At 41.4% G+C, this 21,673-nt stretch overlaps 2 protein-coding genes and 1 long non-coding RNA gene across 4 annotated transcripts in view; 1 reads left to right on the top strand and 2 right to left on the bottom strand.

Moving 5' to 3' along the window:
* LIN9 (lin-9 DREAM MuvB core complex component) overlaps nucleotides 1-1,844 on the bottom strand; it is a 40,121-nt gene extending 38,277 nt beyond the window's left edge. For both annotated transcript variants that reach the window (XM_066993631.1, XM_066993632.1), the window contains exon 1: nucleotides 1,720-1,844. In XM_066993631.1, coding sequence (XP_066849732.1) covers nucleotides 1,720-1,798 — 79 coding nt within the window. In that variant the 5' untranslated portion in view covers nucleotides 1,799-1,844. The remainder of the gene's footprint in view (nucleotides 1-1,719) is intronic.
* A 1,369-nt stretch (nucleotides 1,845-3,213) lies between these two features.
* LOC125182047 (uncharacterized) lies at nucleotides 3,214-10,126 on the top strand. Its single transcript, XR_007160957.2, has 3 exons — nucleotides 3,214-3,323; nucleotides 4,578-4,673; nucleotides 9,910-10,126. It is a non-coding gene; the product is annotated as an uncharacterized lncRNA (long non-coding RNA).
* Nucleotides 4,668-21,673, bottom strand: part of PARP1 (poly(ADP-ribose) polymerase 1) — a 29,335-nt gene continuing 12,329 nt past the window's right edge. Inside the window, exons 8-23 of the mRNA XM_066993630.1 lie at nucleotides 21,275-21,416; nucleotides 19,596-19,736; nucleotides 18,702-18,944; nucleotides 17,591-17,659; nucleotides 16,657-16,789; nucleotides 15,132-15,327; nucleotides 13,515-13,643; nucleotides 12,055-12,138; nucleotides 11,011-11,133; nucleotides 10,469-10,597; nucleotides 9,669-9,767; nucleotides 8,996-9,148; nucleotides 8,605-8,732; nucleotides 8,174-8,235; nucleotides 7,005-7,119; nucleotides 4,668-5,496 (exon numbers count right to left, since the gene is read on the bottom strand). Coding sequence (XP_066849731.1) covers nucleotides 5,415-5,496; nucleotides 7,005-7,119; nucleotides 8,174-8,235; nucleotides 8,605-8,732; nucleotides 8,996-9,148; nucleotides 9,669-9,767; nucleotides 10,469-10,597; nucleotides 11,011-11,133; nucleotides 12,055-12,138; nucleotides 13,515-13,643; nucleotides 15,132-15,327; nucleotides 16,657-16,789; nucleotides 17,591-17,659; nucleotides 18,702-18,944; nucleotides 19,596-19,736; nucleotides 21,275-21,416 — 2,028 coding nt within the window. The 3' untranslated portion in view covers nucleotides 4,668-5,414. The remainder of the gene's footprint in view (nucleotides 5,497-7,004; nucleotides 7,120-8,173; nucleotides 8,236-8,604; nucleotides 8,733-8,995; nucleotides 9,149-9,668; nucleotides 9,768-10,468; nucleotides 10,598-11,010; nucleotides 11,134-12,054; nucleotides 12,139-13,514; nucleotides 13,644-15,131; nucleotides 15,328-16,656; nucleotides 16,790-17,590; nucleotides 17,660-18,701; nucleotides 18,945-19,595; nucleotides 19,737-21,274; nucleotides 21,417-21,673) is intronic.

Raw genomic sequence — 21,673 nt, 5'->3', positions numbered from 1 at the left:
GCTAATATGAATATCACATGTAAACGGTACACAAATATCTCATGAGTAAGGCTGAAAGTCAATGCTGTAAGATGCACACTTTCTGGAGCTGATGAAGGTGCTGAAAAAAACCTCCAACACTAACGCCACTTATCTTGCAAAAATACAGAAGTACTAGTCTGAAGGAAACGTTTGTGTAAATAGTAATACAGAAATAACATCTGCGAGTATCAATATGCATGACCTGCACGCAGGTGTGCAGCTGTGTTCTACGTAGGCAATGCATTCACATTTGCTCAGTCCTTTCCACCTCAGTTATTACTTCCATCTCGTGCGCCATCTCTGTACGATAAGCCATCTCAGCCTTCCAAACTGCCTCTCACAAAGCCCATCCTTTCCTCTGAATCTCCTTTACACAGACGCTGTCTTCAGCTATAAGCGCCAGAACGTTAAATACAGCAGGGATTATAACAGTAAACAACAGATTTCAGTTGTTGATGTCACACCGTTCCCTGTCCTGTAGTTTCTCAGACTGAGTGAGGATCACAGCTCCTGCTTACCACATCACTAGAAACAAAAGGATCCCGAAATACCTGTAAATAGGGTAAAGCAAAAACTGCAGTACAGAAAGGGCTAAAAAATGTATTTTTTAATACCCTTTAAGTCAGCTTAGGGCCCTGTTCAGCCACTGCTAGGTATTAAGGAACCCTGGCAGCAGGGTGTTTCCCCCAGTCCCCATAAAGCAGCAGTGTAGGTGCCTTATGGCATATGGTAGAAGTTAAAACTAGAATTCACAGCACACAGAAACTGCCCCACTGATTACTTTGAACGCCACTGGAGAATACAAAGAAAGCGGGTTAAGTCACAAACAATTTCTCCTTTACGTACCCCCTTCTCCCTTCATATTCTCTTCTTCCTGGCACACCAGCACCTCCAATTACTCACTTACAGAACTCAGCCTTCCTAAATTCTACTGTATTCTCTCTAAGAAGGCATGCCGGTAGACACATTTTACATTGAAGATTTCCTCTTCTGTAACACCTGTTGTACGTTATGTAACATATAATGTACATTGTGCATTAATCCCTGTATACAGAAACGTGTACCTTATCTATGCATGTTTTTACCTAACCCTTGTTATGTTGAAAATACACCTAAAAACACTACGTAGGCATATGGGTCTGTATGTAGACACACACGTATTTCTGTACTCCCTTCCTACATGACTTGCTTTCACCACTCACACGCAACACAGAGCCTGGGAGCTCTCCCCTCTGGGTTTACCAGTGCCCCCTAGGGCCATGCCCTACCCCCCGGCCTTTCAGAGGCGCTCCCACACCACACGTTACGGACCCATTCCCCCTCCTGCTCCCAGCACGGCGGAGGGCACGGGGGCAGCAGGCTCCTGCGGGAGGCAGGGCGCTCCTCGCCCCGCCGCCCTCACGGCAGGGGCAGGGCAGGGCAGGGCCGGGCAGGGCAGTGCCGCCCGGCCCCACCGCCGCACCCAGCCCTGACAGGGCGGCGGCGGCCCGGCCCCAGCGCCCCCGGGGGGGCTCCCTGCTCGCCGCCCTCCCCGCACCGCCGCCTGGGCCGGGGCCTCGCCGCCGAGGGGCGGCGGCGGCGGCGGGGGGCCTGGGCGGCCCGGCTGCCGGGGAGGAGGCCGGGGCCGGGGCTCCGAGCCCTCGCGAAGAGGCGGCGGCGGGGCGCGGCGCGGCGGGCGCGGGCGGCGCGGGTACTCACTCTCGTCAGGCAGCTGATCGAGCTCCGCCATCTTGAACGAGCCGCGCCGCTTTTTCAAAGGCTGCCTGGCGCGGGGCATTGTGGGGGAGGAGACGGGGCCTTGCGCGGGGCGGCGCCGCCGATCGCGGGCGAGGCGCGCGGGGTGGCGGCGGCGGCGCGTGCGCGGGGCGGTAAGGGCCGCCCGCCCGCCGCCCTCAGGAGCCGCCGGGGCGGGTGAGGCGGCGCCGTGCCCGGCCCCCTTCACAGCGCTCCGCGTCTCAAGGCTCGAAGGTCAAGGGCTTGCTTGTCCCCACGCAAGTGGGGAAGCTCCTTTCCTAGTCACCGTCTGCCCTCACGCAGCCCTGCCTGTCACACCTGAAAACTTTTTAGTACTTGTATAGTTCCATCAGGGACTTACAGCACAGCGAATTTTAAAGCTTCTGCAAGAAGTCTGTCTGTACAGACACAGTCGTAAACCACAAACATCTTATTGAAACTAGGGAACCCACAAAACACACAAGCATGTAGACTGAACGTAGTTTTCGTGTTCTTAATTAGTAACCAACTCCTATGACTAAGCACTACACCAGGTTGAGAAGAGCAGGGTATAGGCCATATTATTAAACAATTAAATCAATGCTGCCCGTGCTGAGGAGGAAAATTGAGTTTAAGAAAAAAACAGTCCTTTTGAAATTGCCCCAGGACTTCCTATGTACATTGTACATAGAGTATGAATGTATATATATAAGGCAAAATTTAATATACATAGTTTTAAGACAAATTATCATACATCCTATCAATCATACATTTATAACCTTTTTCAGGTCAGGCTGTTAAAACAGCCTTCCTTTTCCTTAACCCCCAAAGGGCCTTAAAATACTGCAGTGAAAGCTTTCCATACAGCGCAGCACAAAGTGCAACTAAAGCAGATAGATGAAAAAGAGTGTAGGCATAGCACCAAATAGAAGTAGTTTAAAAAAAAAACACAAAACTTTGCTATCTCAAAAGCAAAAACTACCCAGCATTAAACTTTGCAGTTTACCCTTTTAATAAAAACATGTCCACCACCTAAATAAAGGCTCAACGCAGACAAGACCTTGTAGTCTTGGGTGAACGGTAACGTGTTAACGGCATTAATACTTGTGTATTTCAGCTAAGCTTCCCTTGTACCAGAAGCTATATGCTAATGCTCAGCTAAGAGTGGTAACACAGACTTCCACAGTTGATAGAAGACACTGATCCCTAGCAAGATTTTTACCGATGTGCTTTGTAAACCTTGTCATCAGGTCTCCTTGTGCTGAAAGCAGGAGTTGCTGCCTGGAGCCTCCCCAGTGCTCAAGCGTTGATCAAGGCAAGGAATTTTCACAGGAGGGGGAGTGTGGGTGTAAGGGGGTTGTACGATGCAATCGCATTTTTCAATACTCTTTAGAGCCTGAATTTCTAGAAGACAAAGAAATGAGACTCCCCCCTCCCCAAACTAACACCTTTTATTAGTTCTTACCTTGTGACAAACCTAGAAAACAGATGAAAAAGCTAACAGATTTCACCACCACCACCACCGCTGACAGCTCCTGCCAGTCATCTTAAAAATTACCAGGTCAGAAGGTAGAGTTCCACTCCCAACAGTAAGTATTACACTAGTTATTCCTGGTGCTGCATTCCGAAAATATTTACCAGAAGCTATTACCATTCACTGTGTTGAAAGGGTAACAATCAACACCGTGTCGTAAGGATTCCCGCTATAAAATATCTTCCACATCTTGGCCTTATTTGACTGCTGCAGTATCTCTGTAGTCTTTTTTTTTTTTTTTCCTATTGTGCATGCCATTTCCAAGTCACACAAACATGACTCTTTGGCAAAGCCATACCCAGTGCTCTTTGACAGTCTGTAAAGAGAAACAAAATTTTCAGCGTCCTTACTCCAGCAAATTTGCAATTCACACTCAGTATAATTGTGTCATTTCCACATCACATGATAGACACACACTAAGAACATCTGTGCACACTGCTAACAACCTGTCATTAAGTATTGCTGACTCACCTGCTTTGCACAGATGGCAGAAGATCTTTAAATTGGCTTCAGTCATGCTATTAGCTTTCCCAGAGAGTCATGGCAGGTGATTACTCTTAATGGTATGTGCCAAAATGCTACAAAAAGCACTTCCACACTCCCATTTTTCCCCAATTATTGCAGATGACATTAAGATACTGGTTACAACACCTACTAATCAATCTGTTCATAGCCTTGTTAGCACTGTACAGGTAGTTTTACATCCCAGGGACAGAAGACAGCTAGGGCGTCATTTTCTGACATACCCTAGGCAGGCCCTGATAGCAGGAAGAAAAGCACAACTGGCAGAAACCACGAGTGTGCTCTTCAGTTACTGAGGCACATTCTTGTGAAGTCTGAGTCCCCCTGCATTAATAACCTTATACAATTAGAATTTGCAATGAGGAGGTGGGGGAAACAGCAGTTTCTCCTCTCAGAACTTGGGAAGCCAATCCTTCTTGTATTCAGGCTGTACTTGCATCTCACTTTCTGTGAAACTGTGCATTGGCTTGTACGCTACGTCCGCACTGGAATGAGTAACAGTAAGTACTTTCTTTACATTTCTCCTCATAGGTTACACTACATCTTCAAAGTGATCATTTCTGCAGAAGTAGCCTGGTGTGTACTTGAAAGTAAAAGGGCACCAAGGTCAGGTGCATGTACTCCATGACAGGATTTTTTTTTTTTTTTGAAAAGGTTGTAACAGAAGGAAGTTTTCTTACCTTGAGTAAACTGAACCAGTTCTCACATTCTCTTTCAGGAACTGACAAGATTACATTTAAGTCTTAAATGACAAATCAAAAAATTATATACCCATACCTCATTTCAGGTCATGACAAGTGAAGCTTGCCCTGTTACATCCAAAGTCAACTTAAGGCTTCATTAGGATTTAAGTCTACAACAACCAACTTACATCATGTTGAAGGTAGGTATTTAAAAGAGGTTTATTGGGGCCAATACTAAATTCAAACAGCTACAAGTTCATTTTCCATGTTTACCACACCAACCGTTGACAGATGAAGTCTCAGTGGAAAATTTTCATTTCACCGTGACTTCCTGAGATGCGACTACAGATTTTAATGTTTGGCTTCTGATCTTCAGAGAAATGATATTTTCAAGAAACATTCCAGCAAATACATTTAAATCATTACTCAAAGTCAAAACAATTTGCAAGTTTTGAAACATAAAGCTGTTAGTATGAAATTAGTTTTTATTTTTTACCTCAAAATAAATGCACATTTATCATTTATTCCAAATGAAAACTGAAAAGGATATCGTGATCAAGTGGGAACCTTAACAGAACAAACATCACAAACGTCTTCAAGTTCTTTGCCATTTCCCATCTCTGGCTAAAAACCACAAGATTGAGTTTATTTTTTATTTTTTGTCAATTTTGTTTGCTCAATTAAAAGAAACACTTGATAGCCCCACAGTTATAAGTGGTATAAAACAAAACCAGCTAATCATTCTCATCAGAATTCAGGTCCACATGTTGCCAAACATTTATATAAAACTTCCACTAACTGTCGTACTAAATAGGATTTAGTAACCGCTTCTGTAGTTTAGCTCTTGGTATCTTGACAAAAGAAGTCAATGTTTAAGTATGTCAGAAGTCAACGCTATAGTGTAACTACAGTATAACTCTAACAGGGCTTCTAAATACTGTTCACCAGAGTGATGTCTTATAGTTGAATTTCAGTTTCAGCAGGTACTTCAGATTTACCTGAGCAACATCATACACAATGTATCTAGGAAGAATGTTAAGGAACAATTCAAGCCGTTGATATTAGTAACACAGAGAAACTCAAAACATAGTCAAACTCCACCTTTGAACTTAAGTTACCATATGGTAACATGCCTGTGTGATTAAGCAGTTCTAACAGCTTAAACTCAGAATCTTTAAGTTTTACTTTTCTTTGAATCCAAAAGTGTTTTTATACAACAGTTAGAAACTGGCAACTAACAGCCACGTGCAGAATCAATAACGGTGCAGTAGGAAACCTCAGTGGCAGGCACGTGAACTGACTTAGGTACAGAGCTGTAGTTCTTGAACATTATTTCTGTCAGGCAGACATAACACACAATGACTTTCCTCCTATTTAAAGAGTGGAAGAACATAGCCTAGATGAGATCTTCAGTTACATACCTGACATTCCTCAAGTTATGTGTAGTTCTATTACTACGGACTTTGTGCTGGAAGATTATCTCCTCTCCATTTCTCACAAAAAAAAAATCTCCACAGAGAAGAGCTCTACAGCAACTGGTAGCATTAGAATGTTTTGTGACCGCACTGTACCATTATACTTTTTCAGAAGACAGTTTCAAGTCCATCTTGCCTATTTTTTGTAATGCTTTAGGGCCAGAAACTTACCTCCGATCCCAACTTTAGATGAAAAGCATCCCCATTAAACACAGGGTAAAATGAAGTAAATGCACATCATGTTATCTTAATTACTTATTAACTGCATCTTCCTATCATCTGACCAATACAGATAAAGTACTGAAGAAAATTCAAGACAAAGCCAGTACTGCTGCGAGTTCCGTTGACAAGAGGGCTTGTAAGAGAAAAACCTACCAAGGGAGAATTCAGTTTCTACATAGCCCAGAGTTTGTATAAATTAGTTATTTGTATCACTGACAGTGAGCAAGTAGTAACCAGTCTTTTCACTGAGACTAGACATGACTTATTCTCATGATCTCTCGTGAACGTAGAACACACATTGATTTGGGGATACTTCTGACTAGGAAGAGGCTTAAAGGCTACATTCTCTGATAGGCATTTTGAGGTTTACCATAATATTTGTAAAGGATTTGGGAAACAGAAGAGAAGCTGGGTCATAAGAGACTACAAGCCTGCTCCCCCATCTACTCCTAGCCAAGCTGACTTTCCCTGAGGAAGAAGCCACTAGAGTGATGTGAAACCACAGGCTGCATTCCACTTCTCTTGTCCTGGCATGTCTCCAGGCAAGGTACTACTTGGCAGCATTCCTAGGCCACTCCAGCACCTTCAGCTACTGAGTCCTGTTGGGGCAACAGCTATTTGCTATGTGTACTGTTTCCTTTTTTGCAAGATGACAATTTAAGTGTGGCATCTCTAAAATCAGCCTTGGAAAAAAAAAAAGTCTGAGTACTCAAAAGCAGATCTAAAAGAAACAAAAAACTCCATGGCAAAAACTCCTGACTGACACTAGCAAGATCCCGCTAAACTCAACAACACTCACACACAATGTGCAGCCAACGTGACAGCAAAGGATACTCGTTATACAGAAGACAGGTATCATTAATTCCTGTTGAGATTCCATTCCCTAAGGGAACCTCTACACCATCAAGGTTGGTAGTAGCTGTGGGATCAGGTGCAGTTTTGCCTAAGCCTAGAAGGGGAAAAAAAATTAGTTAGAAATCTTGAAGGCAAACATACTTCATGCATAAAGAAAGTAACTCAGCCAGCCAAATATTACTTCACATATATGGTCAAATGCTGACCAGGAACAGAAGTATCTTAAAAAGAACACAAAGGATATAGTCTGTTTACTCAACTCAGCATCACTGCATTTATAGTAGTTGTACTCTGCTGTATTTACAGTGAAAATTGCACTTTTTGCTGTTAGCTTTGGTCATACAGATTAGATGATTAAAATGGATCAGACTACACTTACAGCTTTCATATCCTAGCGTGAATACGTGCACATTGTAACATTTTTCAGAAAACTTTAACAAATCAATTCTTGGTCTTTAAACTCTTTATTACAAACCTCATTTGACATAGTAATATGATTTAGCTTTTTCTCAGTGCATATTAAATTCAATTTTAGAAAACTAATTTTAAGACTCTCAAAACAAACAGTTTAAGAAAAGCCACTCATTACTGAATGTTACTGTTCTCTTTTCAATCACTGTACAGAAGATAATCATGATTACCATTTCTTCTGTTTGAATTAGATAGTCTTCTCTTTTTTTTTCAGTGCAATATACTGCTACTTCTTGGTGATAGAAATGTAATGAGAACAGCTGTTCCACCTGAACTTTTATTCTTAGCCTTTCCGTTCTCTCCAAGCTTCCAGAGCACTTAGAAAGCTGAACAATTATTCCTCTGATCTATCAAACCTCTCACCTTTCTAATGTATATAGTATTATGTTGAAAGTAAGAAGTTGGAAAATACACATTGCTTCTTCTCTTGTATTTGATCAAATGAAAGTCTGCTCCTGAACTTCAGACAGCTCTTTAACTTCAGTTTTAGTGTGCTAACTCCCATCTCAAAACTCTCACATATTCTCAGATGTGATCATAAGGCAACACTATGCAAACTCTTAAAGGAAGTACAGCTACGAAATGCCTATAGTTCTTTTCACTAAGCAGAGAACCAAAAGGTGACTTTGCCATCAACAACAGATTACCAGTGACAACTGCTAACTGCTAATACTTACCTTTCACACTGTGTTTTCCCTTGGGCAATTTTGTTATGTGAGAAGCATTCTTTAGCTCATACCTGGATAGCACAAAGAACACACAATGGCATTTTACATTCATTTTTAATTATCTTGGTGGAAGAAAAAAAACAAATTTTTTCAAGCTTCAGTGTATTGTGAGTTAAATTCTACTCTTCTGAAATTCAGAGGCCTTTCATCTTTGTCTCAGTGTCTAATTTTAATGATATTGGCATTTAAGAGAGGATTCTAGACTTGCAACGTGTTCCCCCTTTCCCCTCCCAAAAGTTCTTATTTAAAGAAAAAACATCTTATTTTTGAAGAAATACAAAGTGCTCTTTTTTCACACTGAAGAGGCTTGCAATTTTAACATTAACTTCTATCATGACACCTTAAGTATGTTTAGGAAATGCTTTTCATCTGTTACTTACATGTTTCCAAGCGCAACTTCTCCCAGGAGTATTAACCCTATGGGATCAGCTTGAGATGTGTGACAGTAGTTAGCACTCTTGGATACCATGTCTGCAAAATAGATGCCTTTCCCAAACATGTAGCCAGTCTGCAAGCAACAAAGGAGGAGGAATAAAAAATTGAGACATTAATAAAGGCAGCGTTGAATCCACCTGGCTGGGCTCCCAGGAGAGCACAGCTGCAACTCTAGCTCTTGTAGATACTGTACAGCAACCTGCTCTGGACACCCAACGTTGTTCTTCATGCTCAGAGATAACATTGGGTAATTCCCGCAGAAATTCTCATATTTAGGTTCTCTCTGACAATCGCCATCTCTGGGAGGCAGCCAGAGAAGGTATCTGTTTAACATACCACAGGAGCTTCAGGGGGAGCTATCCGGAGACCCTGTGAGAGGATACCAGCAAAGTTGGTAGTGCGGGAACCATGCCACAGCAGCTGGCGATTATGAAGCTGCTTAAAGGGCTTGTAGCGCTGACTCTCTCCTTCACGCTCAATCCTGAAGATCTTCAATTCAAAATGGAATAGGAGAAAAAGAAAAACCAAGTAAATAAACCATCACCTGCATGCAAGTAATCAGATTTAAAAATTACCCAATTTGGAATACACATCAATCAGCTATGAAAAATGATCTACATGGCTTTCAGTATTTGCAGCTTGCTATGTCATGTTAGCAAAAGTAGCAGCTTTGATCACACAGTACATGTTATTAATTATTTCTCCAGCCTACCTTCTACATTTTCCTGAGACCATAGTTTTCTGAAAAATCATTTAAGGAACTAAGGCTTAGTTTCAGAAGATGATTATTCGTTTAAGAAGCAAATTAAAAGGAAATAGAAGCACCTCAGTAAGCTTAGACGTACTTTTGCCTAAACTTTTGCTATTCTATTAAATACCAACTGGTCTATCAAACTACGCCTTCAAGAAGGGAAACAAGATAAGGTACTCGAAGAGAAACCACAAACAAGTTGGTAGACTCGTATATGCCAATCTTCACAAACTACAAACCCAGTATTGCCACACTTACATCCACGACTTTGAGGTCATATGCATTGTGAGTAGCAGCATGAGTATTTTTCACATATTGTTTAATAATCTTGGCTTCCTCTGAATCTTTGTCAACGACCTGAAAAGAGGCAAATGAGAAGTTTCTTTAGAATGTAAATTAGTAGGCTTCTTATAAGATGAGGACATCCACCCTATGCTTGCAACTCCCCAGCTTAAGCTACCTCTTCGTATTATCATTTATGTGTTATTTTTTTTTCTAGACAGAGAAGATATAGAGAGAGCCCTTAACCAGAGAGAATGGCTGACAGGTGAAGTGGGAAGGCAGCTCTGGACGTCTACATGATTTCCAATAGCCCTGCTCAAAGGAGGGTCAGCTGTAGCAGGTTGCCAAGGACTGAGTCCAGTTACACTTCAAATATCTCCAAGGACGGAGCCTCAACAGCCTCTCTGGGCAACCTCTTCTGGTGTTTGACCACTTTTGCAGTAAAAAAAAAAAAGTTTAAGTGGAATTTCCTGTATTTAAATTTGTTCCCATTGCCTCTCATCCTGTCAGTGGATACCTCTGTCTTTTCTGCTCCCTTCCACAAACTGTATTTATACACATCAGTAAGATACCCACCAAACCTTCTTTCCTGCAGGTTAAAAAGCCTAAGCTCTCTTAGTATCACCTTGTGCAACATATGCTCTAGTCCCTTAACCATCTCAGTGGCCTTTATTGAACTCATGCCAATACATCTGTCCACTTAAAGTCTACTTGATCTGTTGCACTTCAAATCAACAAGGTGTCAGGTTGCATTCCTGGTCGCTCATTTCCTTTACCTTAATATCAGTTCGGAGCTTTTCGTAGTTGATGTCAATTGGGTCTTTATCTCCATCTTCATTTCCACCTCTGAGAAGGCTGTAAGCAACCTCAATATCAAGCAAGTTGTCCAACATCTGCACTTTAGCCTGAATAATTTAAAGAGTTCTTTTTACTTGCGCCCTTGCAATGTTCAGAATAACTCTGTAATACCCCAAATTATAAAAATGTACGTGAAGCACATGCCAGGCACTGGCACCTAACAAGACTGCCTTTCACATACATCTATGAAAATATATTTAAATATATGTATATTCACACACACATAAAAACAGATCATAATATATAACATATCTTCTGATACCTTATATATAATCTGTGTATTTATACACACAAATATATGTGCACATAAACAAAAAAGATATTTTGAGAAAAACAACACAAGCTTAACCTCATGCTTTCATGAGGTTAAAACAAGTCTTCAAACCTCAAAAAGTTTCTGTGTTAGATATTTGGTATTAGATTTGTTGCCTGCAAACAGCGTACTGTTTCTCATCGTTACCTGAATGTATTCTAAGTTATTTAGGAGAGGTGGTTTCTTCATCCCAAAGTCGTGAGGAATCAGAGTATAGAAGCGGTTGGAGAGATCCAAGATCTGGGATTCAGAACCATTGTCAGAAACCGCCTACACAAGAAAACAACCATTAAAGAAAATTATCAAGCATGGCAGAATAAGGCTCCATGGCAACAGACATACACAAGATACTTGAGAACTAATAAATAGAAGCAGCAATACAAATCATGTTAATGTTGAACTCCCACAGGAGTAAAAGGGGGAATTGTACGTAATCGTTTTGCATGTAGTAAGTCACTGTACCTACCTAGGAATATACAGAACTTCTGGTATAAGAAAAATCTAATGGGGACTATGTTTCCTGGAAAGCAAAATAAAGCCTTCTAGGTATGGAAGGTATGCATGCACACGCTCAGCTAGGTACTCTAGCAATTGAAATAACTTCTTGTATCTATGCTTTCCCAGGGAGTCCATGACAAAAAAGAAAAAGGGGGTATGCTGATACATTTTTGCAAGCTGTTCAGGAAGTACTATGCAGTGATTCTTAGAATGGTCCAGGTCACGATGTATAAATATTCTTCTCTGAGTCAACCAGACATTTATTCTCATAGCCAGACTCCTCTGGGGTGAAAACGCCAGCTCACTACTAAACCAAGACACCAGTTTCATTTGCTCAACGGTCATTTGTGTCAATAGCAAGCCTGTCTCAGTCTGAATTTTGTGCTAGAAAAGTTAGAAAGATACAAGTACTACCTAAACATTTACAGTAGTGAAGAGAACTAACTAGTTACCCATGGAAACTACATCTTCACCTAGAAACAGCTCAGATCTTTTCCTAAATCACTAATAATTTCACGTTCAACAAAAAGGCTTTCCCCTCTCCTTTTTATTTTAAGACAAATGCCACCTCTTTCCATTGTCTTTTAAGTTATGGAATAGGAAAGAAACCACACAGGCTCATACACACACGTCAGCATTCATCCCACTCCAAGCTCAGAACAACTCTTGCTCTAACATCTCTTTCACGCTCACCTGCTGAACCTCATTAAGGATGGAGTATGCGCTCTGGATCTGTCGCTTGCTCAGTTTTCCCAGTGGCATCTTCTGCAGGTCAATCTGATGAAAATTTAAACAATTAAAACAGGATTTCATGACACTGAAACCATTGCAACACAGAGTCAAATGTGAAGAGGTTACAAGATACTTCATATTCATTGTTGAAGAACAAAACAAAAAGAAACAAAGTCAAAAGTGATGTCTTGGCTATTGATTTATTTCATATGTCACTGTTGCTTTTGTACTGACTGATCTTGGGAGAGTTTCACATTTGCATTAAATTCTTGCATAATTAAGGACTGTCCGAATACAAAAGCATGTAACAAAAGTTGACTCCAATGGAGTTGTTTACAAAGGTCATACACATACCCTCTGGACTCTTGACAGTACTCACTATACACCCTGCAGGTCAAACTAGCATTTACTTAATCTGATGGGTTTAAAATTCAGCTCAAAGACAGAAGATCCTATGAAAACATGTACTATCTGGATAAGCTTTACATTATTGACTCACTATAAAGCTAGGAAACCCAGCTGTGTGAAAATCTCCTCTACAAGCCGAACCTCAGAAGGCTCTTCTAAAACACAGAGACTAGTTTGAAAGCCTTGTGGTGATTTTTTTTTAATGGAGATTTTTAAGGAAATACTTTTACTTCTAGTTGCAGCTATGCATACATATAGTCAGGTACTAAGAAAAGCCAAGACGGACTGTAGAAAGAGAAGAAAGGCTTCAAAACTGATCATGTCTTGGGGACACATTTGAGATTAATACTGCCAGGTGCACTGAGAGTAACAGCACAGATCACTAAATATGGAAGAAAAAAGGGTATCATTAGAACAAGTGAGAAATAAAACAACAAAAAAATAGAGTTTGGCCCAGTTCAAAAGAGGATCTGGACTTTGACAAGGCAATTCATTAACACTTGGTATTAACTAGCAACACTTCTCAAGTCTGAGCTGCATGCTAAATTAGTGGCAGCATTGCCACAAAAAATCTGTTTTACCCCTTATAAAAAAAAAGCCTCACAACACCAGCAAACTGGCTAATATGTGTTAATATTTTAAGAATATTCATCAAACAGTAATCATGATGCATGTATCATTGGAAAAAAAAATGATTACTGATACCAGGACCAGCAGATGAGTTTCTCATAGGCTTGCGAAGTTAAAGATGCTGATACAGACATTCCCTACTGAAGAGCAAAGAACACACTTGTTTTAAAAGCTGTGTGCATCATAACTAAGTTACTACTTCCAGTGCTTGGCAAATTCTGGTCAGATTCTTGCCCTTCTTTCAAGGCTGATCTAAAACTGACACTTATTTCTGGTAAGCATGATGCACCCTGGGTTGCAAAGAACTTGCTTCTGGCTGTGTAAGTGCAATGTAAATGGAGAAAGGAAGGTTAGAAGTGAAACACATGAACGTGTGTGGTCACCTCAAATTCCACCATTGCTTTCTTCATGCTTTCCACATCAAAGATCATCTTAATGAGGTCTTGGATTGGCTTAGCAAGTTTTGATTTAGTCCCGGCACCCACTGTGAGTTTCTTGACAGCTTCTTCATCCTGGGAAGAAGAAATAGTATCAGAAATAGCAAAGTCACAAAGGATAAAGGTGATAAACTGGCTGCCATGGTAACAAATGAAACTCAATTTAGTGTATGCATACTATTATTAGACTGAAATTCATAGGGAGTGTGGGACATTGCTCTGACATTCTGGAGCAAAGTGGCTTCAAAAATCCACCTATTCAGTAACTTAGCAGACCTTATTTCATGAGGGAGAATTGCCAGAGGTAGAAATGTAGAATTAAGGAACTGAACTCTGTGTGCATCTCTGGTTTACCTCAAGGAAGAGGTCATTTACTTTTTCTGGGAGCTTTCTACTACATAAAGACCTTGATATTGAAAAAAAGACTGTTTACTTCATTGTTTTATGACAAAATACAGAGGTAATAATTAGTTTTGCTAAGTTCTTATAATAAAAACTGTCATAGATGAGTACAGGAATCATCAATTAGCCACAATACCATCTAGGTACTTTCATGGATAGAGCATTTCACCAATAAAGCATCTGCCAGATGCTTCAGTGTCACTGTACATTGCAGTGTAACAGACACTTTGTCGCTGCAATACTCAAATTTCCAGAAATGAAGCTAAGTACTGAGTGCTTCATACTGAAAGAAGTCATCCAGTAATGTGGCCATAGAAAAATGTAATGTCTAGAAAACACGTCCTCTGATATCTTTATAGCTATTAACAGCATTCAACTATGTCATCTGAAAATAGCTTAAGTTATGGGTAAATATTTAAATAAAGACACAAACCCCAATGGGCAGGAGAAATAGAATTCTTATTCTGCTTAGCTGTCTAAATAGCCAAATCCTACTGACGAGTGATTTCTCTGTCTGCTCAATATCTGCACTAGGCAGTGTGCTACATAAGATTTGCTTCACCATTTGGGAGGCTTTTGGATGCAGAAGACAGATGAGAAGTATCTATTTAAATACAACAAAATGGTGTTTTCAGAGAAGGGAGTATATGAAATGACTGCTCATTTAATTTCAAATTAACATCTGTAAAATTACATAGAGTAAACAAGAGTAATTGCTAAACGAACTTCAGTCTTGACAATGGAAAACAGACTAGTTTACCAACACATCTATTTTAATCTTTACACACGTGACTGCTCTCATTTGATCTACAGCTCTATTTCTCTAGCGGAAAGAATAGGCACTAGTTACTTTACTGCTTGGTCAGTTCACTTTGTTAGTAAAAATCTCAATGTTCCCCTGACTGGACACTTTTTCATACAACTCTATGAATATATAGATATATTTTTTAAACATGCCCTTAACAGTACACACAGTAGCATATATTTGTCCTCCCAGTGGTCTCCCTACGCTTATATTAATAACCCGTGCAACAAAAACATCTGCGCTTCATTCCTCAAATTTGTTAAAGCGTAAATGATCCAACAGGGAGCACAGAAGAGAACGTTACAGGAAAGCAGCTGAGCAATGCTCCAGCTGGCACAGGGACATTTCAGAGTTACCTGTCCATAATCTATTTCCAGTGGGTAGAATTTTTTGGGATATTTAGTGAAGTTCTTTGAATGCCAAGAATTGCCGGTTTTCTCTTCATACAAGTTAAGGAAGTGTTCAACAGCATCTTCTTTTGATGGCATCTGCTCCAGCTTGTTACTCCCAATTACAGTGCCCACACGACCCCAGGATCTAAACACCCAGTACCTAGAGAAGTGAAACATGAGAAAAGACCAGATGTAAGATCTCTGTCTCTAGATCTCAGTACAATTTAAACTGATTCTGCAACAACCATGCAACTGTGAATTAGCCATTTCCGTACCATTAATTTAAGGGGAGACATTCTGCAGGAGAGCAACAGAAGAGCACAAAAACTGGTGTAATAAACACGCACTGTGTTTATTACATACCAGACATACATCCCTGAAGACAAATGCATGCCCAGGAGAAGGAAAAAAAGGCTATCACCACTTCAGTCAATGCTTCGTGAATACACATCTTCAGACTTCTGGGGGTATATTTGAAAAACAATCACCATGCACTTTTAAGCCTATGACTTCAACTCCCTAGAATTCAGATTCCAATTTCTCTAAGAAGCAATTCAAGTATTCGCTTGCATTACTGACACCAACTAGTGTCAGCTTATGTATTATTTACAGGGATACAATCAAGCAAACAATCCAATTTGTCAGGTACGAAACGCAGGTGCTGAGATCCCTCCATGTACCAAATCACAGATCCAGGTAAAAACTCCAAATACAGGAGCCAGCAAGAAAAGCTTACAATGATCAAGGTAGAGTACAAATCCAGAGACCAACCAGGGTTGTTGCTGACAGCTACTAGCTCCTCTAGATTTCCGTGCATCCCTTGCATGTTTGTGGGCACAGTTCCATTTTAAAGAACCCTCTTCACTTCTTTATCTGCTATCAGAAATACAACCACTGGACAGCTCTGCCACAAGCCTGATGAGACTGGATAGCTAAATGCATTACCATCCCCTGACCATTTCAATGCATTTTGCTAAGCCTCAGTACACTCAATTCAGAAATACGCTGTAATGGAATAGGCAGAATCTGGTTTTGTTTCCCAGAATTACAACTCTGCAATTGGAAGACAAAACTAAGTTCGAGAATATGGGAAAGATTCCTAACATTGCAGACTTCATGCGTAGCATCTTAGATGTTAAAACAGAGGAACCTTCTCCTTCTGTATTTTCAAGGGCAGCCATCAGTCACAGAGCAGCACGGCCCTCCTGTCAGTCAGTTAACCTAGACCTGAGAAGATTCCTATTGTATGTGCCTCACTTATCCCATGATGCAAGAATGAATGCTTCCAGATACAACTCAGCAACCTTTATTACGTTGGGTTTTGTCAACACCACAAAGAAATGTCTCCATACAGGGCAGAGACCTCCCCTGGATGTTTGTATATCCTCAGAAAAACGTTTTACCCATTCCTTGTTTTTGTAGAAACAAAAAATCCAGTACTTACTGGAAAAAAGTAAACAAAGACGTTTATGGGGAAAGCTAAACCCACCTGCTCTCTCTGTCATCCTCTAGGAGCTGCAGTTTGTAATAGGAATTTGTTCCTTTCACAATATCCACTAGACCAAGAGTTGCACTGAAAATCTTTCCACCTTTTTCAAACACATGAGCAGAATCCTCCAAACCTACATAGATGAAAATCAGAAACAGAAGTGGTTATCATTTTAGATTGCCTTGCTACATTCACACAGACATTTCATAAAGTTGTGTGAATTTTAACAGAACTACTGGAAAAAAACATGGATAACATGCTAATTCAAAACTAATTGAAGCTTATTTTCCTTTCAACAGATAGTGAGCACACACCTTCAGATGTATTGGAATGAACCGCAACCCTAACTTGAGAAAAAAGAATTGTATGCTTGGGAAAGGACCATCTAAAATCTAGTATTTAACACTGCATGGCTGGCTGGAGGAATTCTCAAGAGATGTAGTTTTGCAGGTGTCACACTAGAAAATAGACTGAAAAAATGAAGGCTCGTCTTGGTTGCAGTATGACTTCTCAGGATGACATCTGTACACTGTAGGTTTGGAGAGCAGCAGAATTTGTCCCCCAGTCAGAATCTTGAGGCAGATGCTCATGCCAGACCCACGGCCTCTACTGGCTAAGCTTTTATTTACTCCTCTGACAGATGCTCACAAAGCTGAACAAGGTGTATACTTCAGTTTAAGTGGTCCTTCAGGCAGCTGCACAAGAAAATCTTGGAAAACCCATCTTTAGATGTCAATTGATAGCCTTCCTCCGAAAGCAAGAAAAGCTGGTTTAAAAATTCAGGTTCCTTTTGTGGAACCCTTATTTTTTATATTAACCCTTAACTTTTACGTTAAGGACTCCAAATCCTCATCCTTTCACAGAAAAATCTATTTTGTAAACAATCGCGCATCCTGTGGGCTGTGGCGCAGGTTCAACCATTGCAATCACTCACCAGAATCAGGATCTACTGCTGCTCCACCTTTAACTGTTAGCTTCATTTTCTTTTCAGACTTGCTAGGTCCTGCAGGAATAAGGAGTTATTTTTTCCTTATACAGGCAACAAGGTTTAACTTGAAACAAGATACAAATTCTCAGTTTGCCTAATTACCACCTTAATAAGACTTTAAATCAGGTTCCCAGTATAAGAACACCAACATGTCAATGTTCTTTTTAGCTGCCTTTAGCAGCCAATTCACAGCCATCCACTCCCACCTCCCACCCAAAGAAATGAAAAACCAGGTCTCCCCACATAACATCCATTTTCCTTCCTCCTGGCCCCAAAAGTCAGGCTGTACCATTTTTTCACCTAGACAGTAGATAAAAGTCACATTCGTGGTTGTGTTTAAATAGGATTTAAAAACCTCATAGGGAACATGTGAGACATTCAGCCCCCCAGAGATCCTGCTGCTGTGAAATAGTTTGGCAATAACACACCCAGTTGAGTGATAGAAATCAAAAGCTTGGGGAATATGGAAAAGAATGGGTTCTGAAGATAGGTTCTGAGCAGATCTAATGGCTTTCTTCACTTTCCAGCATGAATAATGCAAACTTGCCCGGCAGTCATAAGGAATGCCCCTGGCGTGGCATTTTTTTTTCCCTCCTTCATTAAAAAAATACATTCTATACTCACTACAACAGAGACCATTGCTTTGGGCTCCAGCATTTTCTCACGTGTGAGCACCCCTGGAGGGGGTGGTCACAGTAGTGTCTGTCACATTTTAGCGCCCCAACACCTCTTTGGAGCTGCAACAGTGACCCAGACTGGCAGAGAAACAGTGTGTTTTAGGGAAGAGTTCAGACTAACGTCAGGGAGCCTGTGCACGTATAGGATGAAAGATCTCTGAAGCCAGACTGACCTAGGACAAATGACAGCCAGTTCAGAAGACAGCTTCCTGTTTACTTAAAGCTAGTCTTGCCCTGAGGTTTGGTTATTTAAATTTATTATGAGAAAAAAAAGTCAGAGAACTCTAGCAAAACAAGAGGCTGGACTATACCCAGGTTTCCTTTGTGCACACACAAAGCATTAAACAGGCCCCTGGAGAAACAACTACATTGTTCATCACCTTGTTCTTCTTTGACCTTCCCAGCACTCTTTGTATGCTGGGGCTTGCTGCATTTCCCATCCACGGCCACCTCGTGGTGCTCCATTTTTATCTCTGCACCCCAAGGTGAAATTGCATGGATAGAAAGAAGCTCCTGAAAGCTCTTGCTGGAGGATTTCACATCCTGAAGAAACTCCTCTGAGACCACGCGGACTTTGGCCTCCTTCACTTCTTCCATCTTCTTGCTCATTTTCTCCAAATCCTCTGCATAAGCAGGGTGGGGAAGGGAGAGAAAAAAAAAATCAGTGAGGTTTCAAACTTTAGCCCCTACCTCTGGCCATGATTCAGGACTCCAAAGCTTTGAGGACATACATTTCTACAACGTTCAAAACTGTAGCCTCGGCTAGAGCAGGAACACTTGTGTTTTACCTGGCTGGTCCAGCTCTCCCCTTCCTAGAGCTGGGCTGGGGTTGCCCTCTTGGGCATCCTACCAGGTGGGAGCAGATCTCCTACCTCAGCACCCAGTTTGGAGGTCAACACCAACAGAGAAAACACTGCCCTCAAACGCCCACAGTCAACTCCACAGCTTCTCCAAGGCAAGGGTGGCTTCTTCAAGGTCATAGTCCCCAGCACCTTTCAGTCCACCAACACTGGCTTGCACAGGGATCTGAGCTTCAGCTGCTGCAAACCCAACACAGCCTTATGGCACAACCCACAAGGTTAACGTACTAGGTGAGTAAAACTTAAAGAGCACATAATGTCTTTACTTTTCCAAACACACTAAGGCAGTGTGCACACACAAACACTCCTCCTAGTCCGAACACTAATCCACAGAGAGCTCTGAGGATGTGCACCCTCTCTAATCTGCTCAGCTCTGTGAGGAGTGCTACCAGAAAGCACTGCATGGCTGCTCACTCTGTGTGCTGATGCACAGGGTAGCCTTGTTAGCTGTCGTCGTCATCTTTCCTCCCAACTCCTCCACAATGTTCTTCACTTCCTCCTTGTTCTTGGACAGCTTTCCAAGAGCCAGGATCTTCATGTTGGCCAGTGGTTTGTCTAGGGGTTTGGAAACAACACAGCGTGTTAGTGACAAGCACAAAGCCCCCCAGACAAATAACAAACAGTAACGGACAGCATCCCACACACTCAGAATGATCAGCCCAGCTAGCAGGGAGACAAGGGTCCAAACAGGTCTGACCTGTGCTAAGGCAAGTAGGAGAAAGCTTCTGTTCCCCTAGGAGAGGCAACAAAACCCAGCTCACCCAATGAACAGAAGGGACAGAGGGCAGGAAAGATGGATATGTAGGCACATTATTTGCCTGGATATTTTTTTCCTTTAAACAAAAATAAAAATTAAAATCAGTCTGCTTCAACACTGTGCTACTAGAGACTGTTCAGCTTCCCTCTTCATTTGATGCCTGGACAGCATGAAAGCTCCTGCCTCTTCAAAAGGAAATCCGTTTTTGAAGAGCTGGAGAAGGTTTGTGTCTCAAACAGCATTCCCACGTTACAATACATTTGAGTTTTGATCTTGTAGACAGTACAAAGTTGTAAGCTGGCTGAATCACACAAACCCTGTAACAAGACAGAAGCAAACTGGTAACCAGCTGCTGCTCCGTCACATCACAGTGTGAACACTGATGCAGTGAGCTTCGCAATGTGGGTGGATCCAGGACACGGGAAATGTCTCAAAGCATATCTCCACTTCTAGAAGTAAGTGCTATTAACTCTGGTTGACCAACAGAGGTGTTTGTTCACCCCCTACCGCTCAAACACAAGTGAGTTAAGCTGCTAGTAAACAAAGCAACCTGGGCTTAATTCTACTTAACAGATTGAATTTACTTTCATGGAACACTGGGGTTTGAATCAACTTGCCAATCTGAACCAGGACATCAGCTACTTTGCCTTCATTGTTGAAATACCACAATCGGGCTAAAATTAGCTGGACAGAATTATTCCCACCCTTTTCACCAAGTAACAAACCCCTTACTCCCAAAACTATAGCCAGGACTAAAAAGACTAAACAAGCAAGAAGTCATCACACTTCTTAATGGACTAGCCAAATCACTAAAGGGTGTAACTTGTTCCAGTGTCCTAAGTGGAATTGCATCGTTTGCCTATCTGCAGGTTGGAGACAGCATATCTTTTGTGCGCAATGCTAGTCAGCGGTTGTTAAGACCAAATCCAAAGAGAGGATTTCAAACAACCTCTTGACCTTGAAAAGGTAACACTGGACATGGCATATGGAGTATGGCACTACTAAGGACGCTGGATGTTCCCCAAGAAGTCAAGCAAGAAGGCATTTCACAACAGATGTCACTTGGGACACAGGCCTTTACATTTCTAATTCATCACAAACATACCAAAACATACCCAAGAAGATTTGTCAGAAAACAACCAGGATCCCAAGCGCATGTCCCCAGGCAACCCACCATAACAGGGTCTACCACTGCTAGGAAGATGAAGCACATGAGACTCTGCTATGCTGTTTCTCACCACAAAATCTCAGTCGCTCACCAGCAGAACAGCAAACAGCATGCCTGTTCAGGGTTTTGATAGCAATGGCATTACACAACATCCTGAGCTCCACTCACCTTGGGGTGCAGAAACGGTCTCTGTCAAAGGAGCAGACGCATGTGGAGGAGGTGCAGAGTTCACAGTTGCAGCCTCTGGAGGGAATATCCTATCCTGTTTCTTACACTTAAATTTCTTGAGATAAGGAATTTCACGAAACTCCTGTGGGATGGAAGCATAGACAGACTTTAAAAACAACAAATAATATTAGAAAATGTAAAGGCTAAGTTGAGCACTGATCAGATTTTGTCATTTACTGCAGATCTCAGAGAGGATTTCTGAGATACTCATATTCAGACAGGCAAAAACCCGGTTTACTGACAGGGAAACCAAAGCTAGAAGAGAGTAAATGACTAGTTTCAAATCAAATCAGCAACATCTCTTTTAATTTAGTGTTACTGGGGAAAAAAAAAAAAAGA

Source organism: Anser cygnoides, chromosome 3 (assembly GCF_040182565.1).
Source record: "Anser cygnoides isolate HZ-2024a breed goose chromosome 3, Taihu_goose_T2T_genome, whole genome shotgun sequence".
NCBI classification, from domain to species: domain Eukaryota; kingdom Metazoa; phylum Chordata; class Aves; order Anseriformes; family Anatidae; genus Anser; species Anser cygnoides.
Note: the sequence above shows the minus strand (reverse complement) of the source record. Positions and strands in the feature narration are given on the sequence as shown.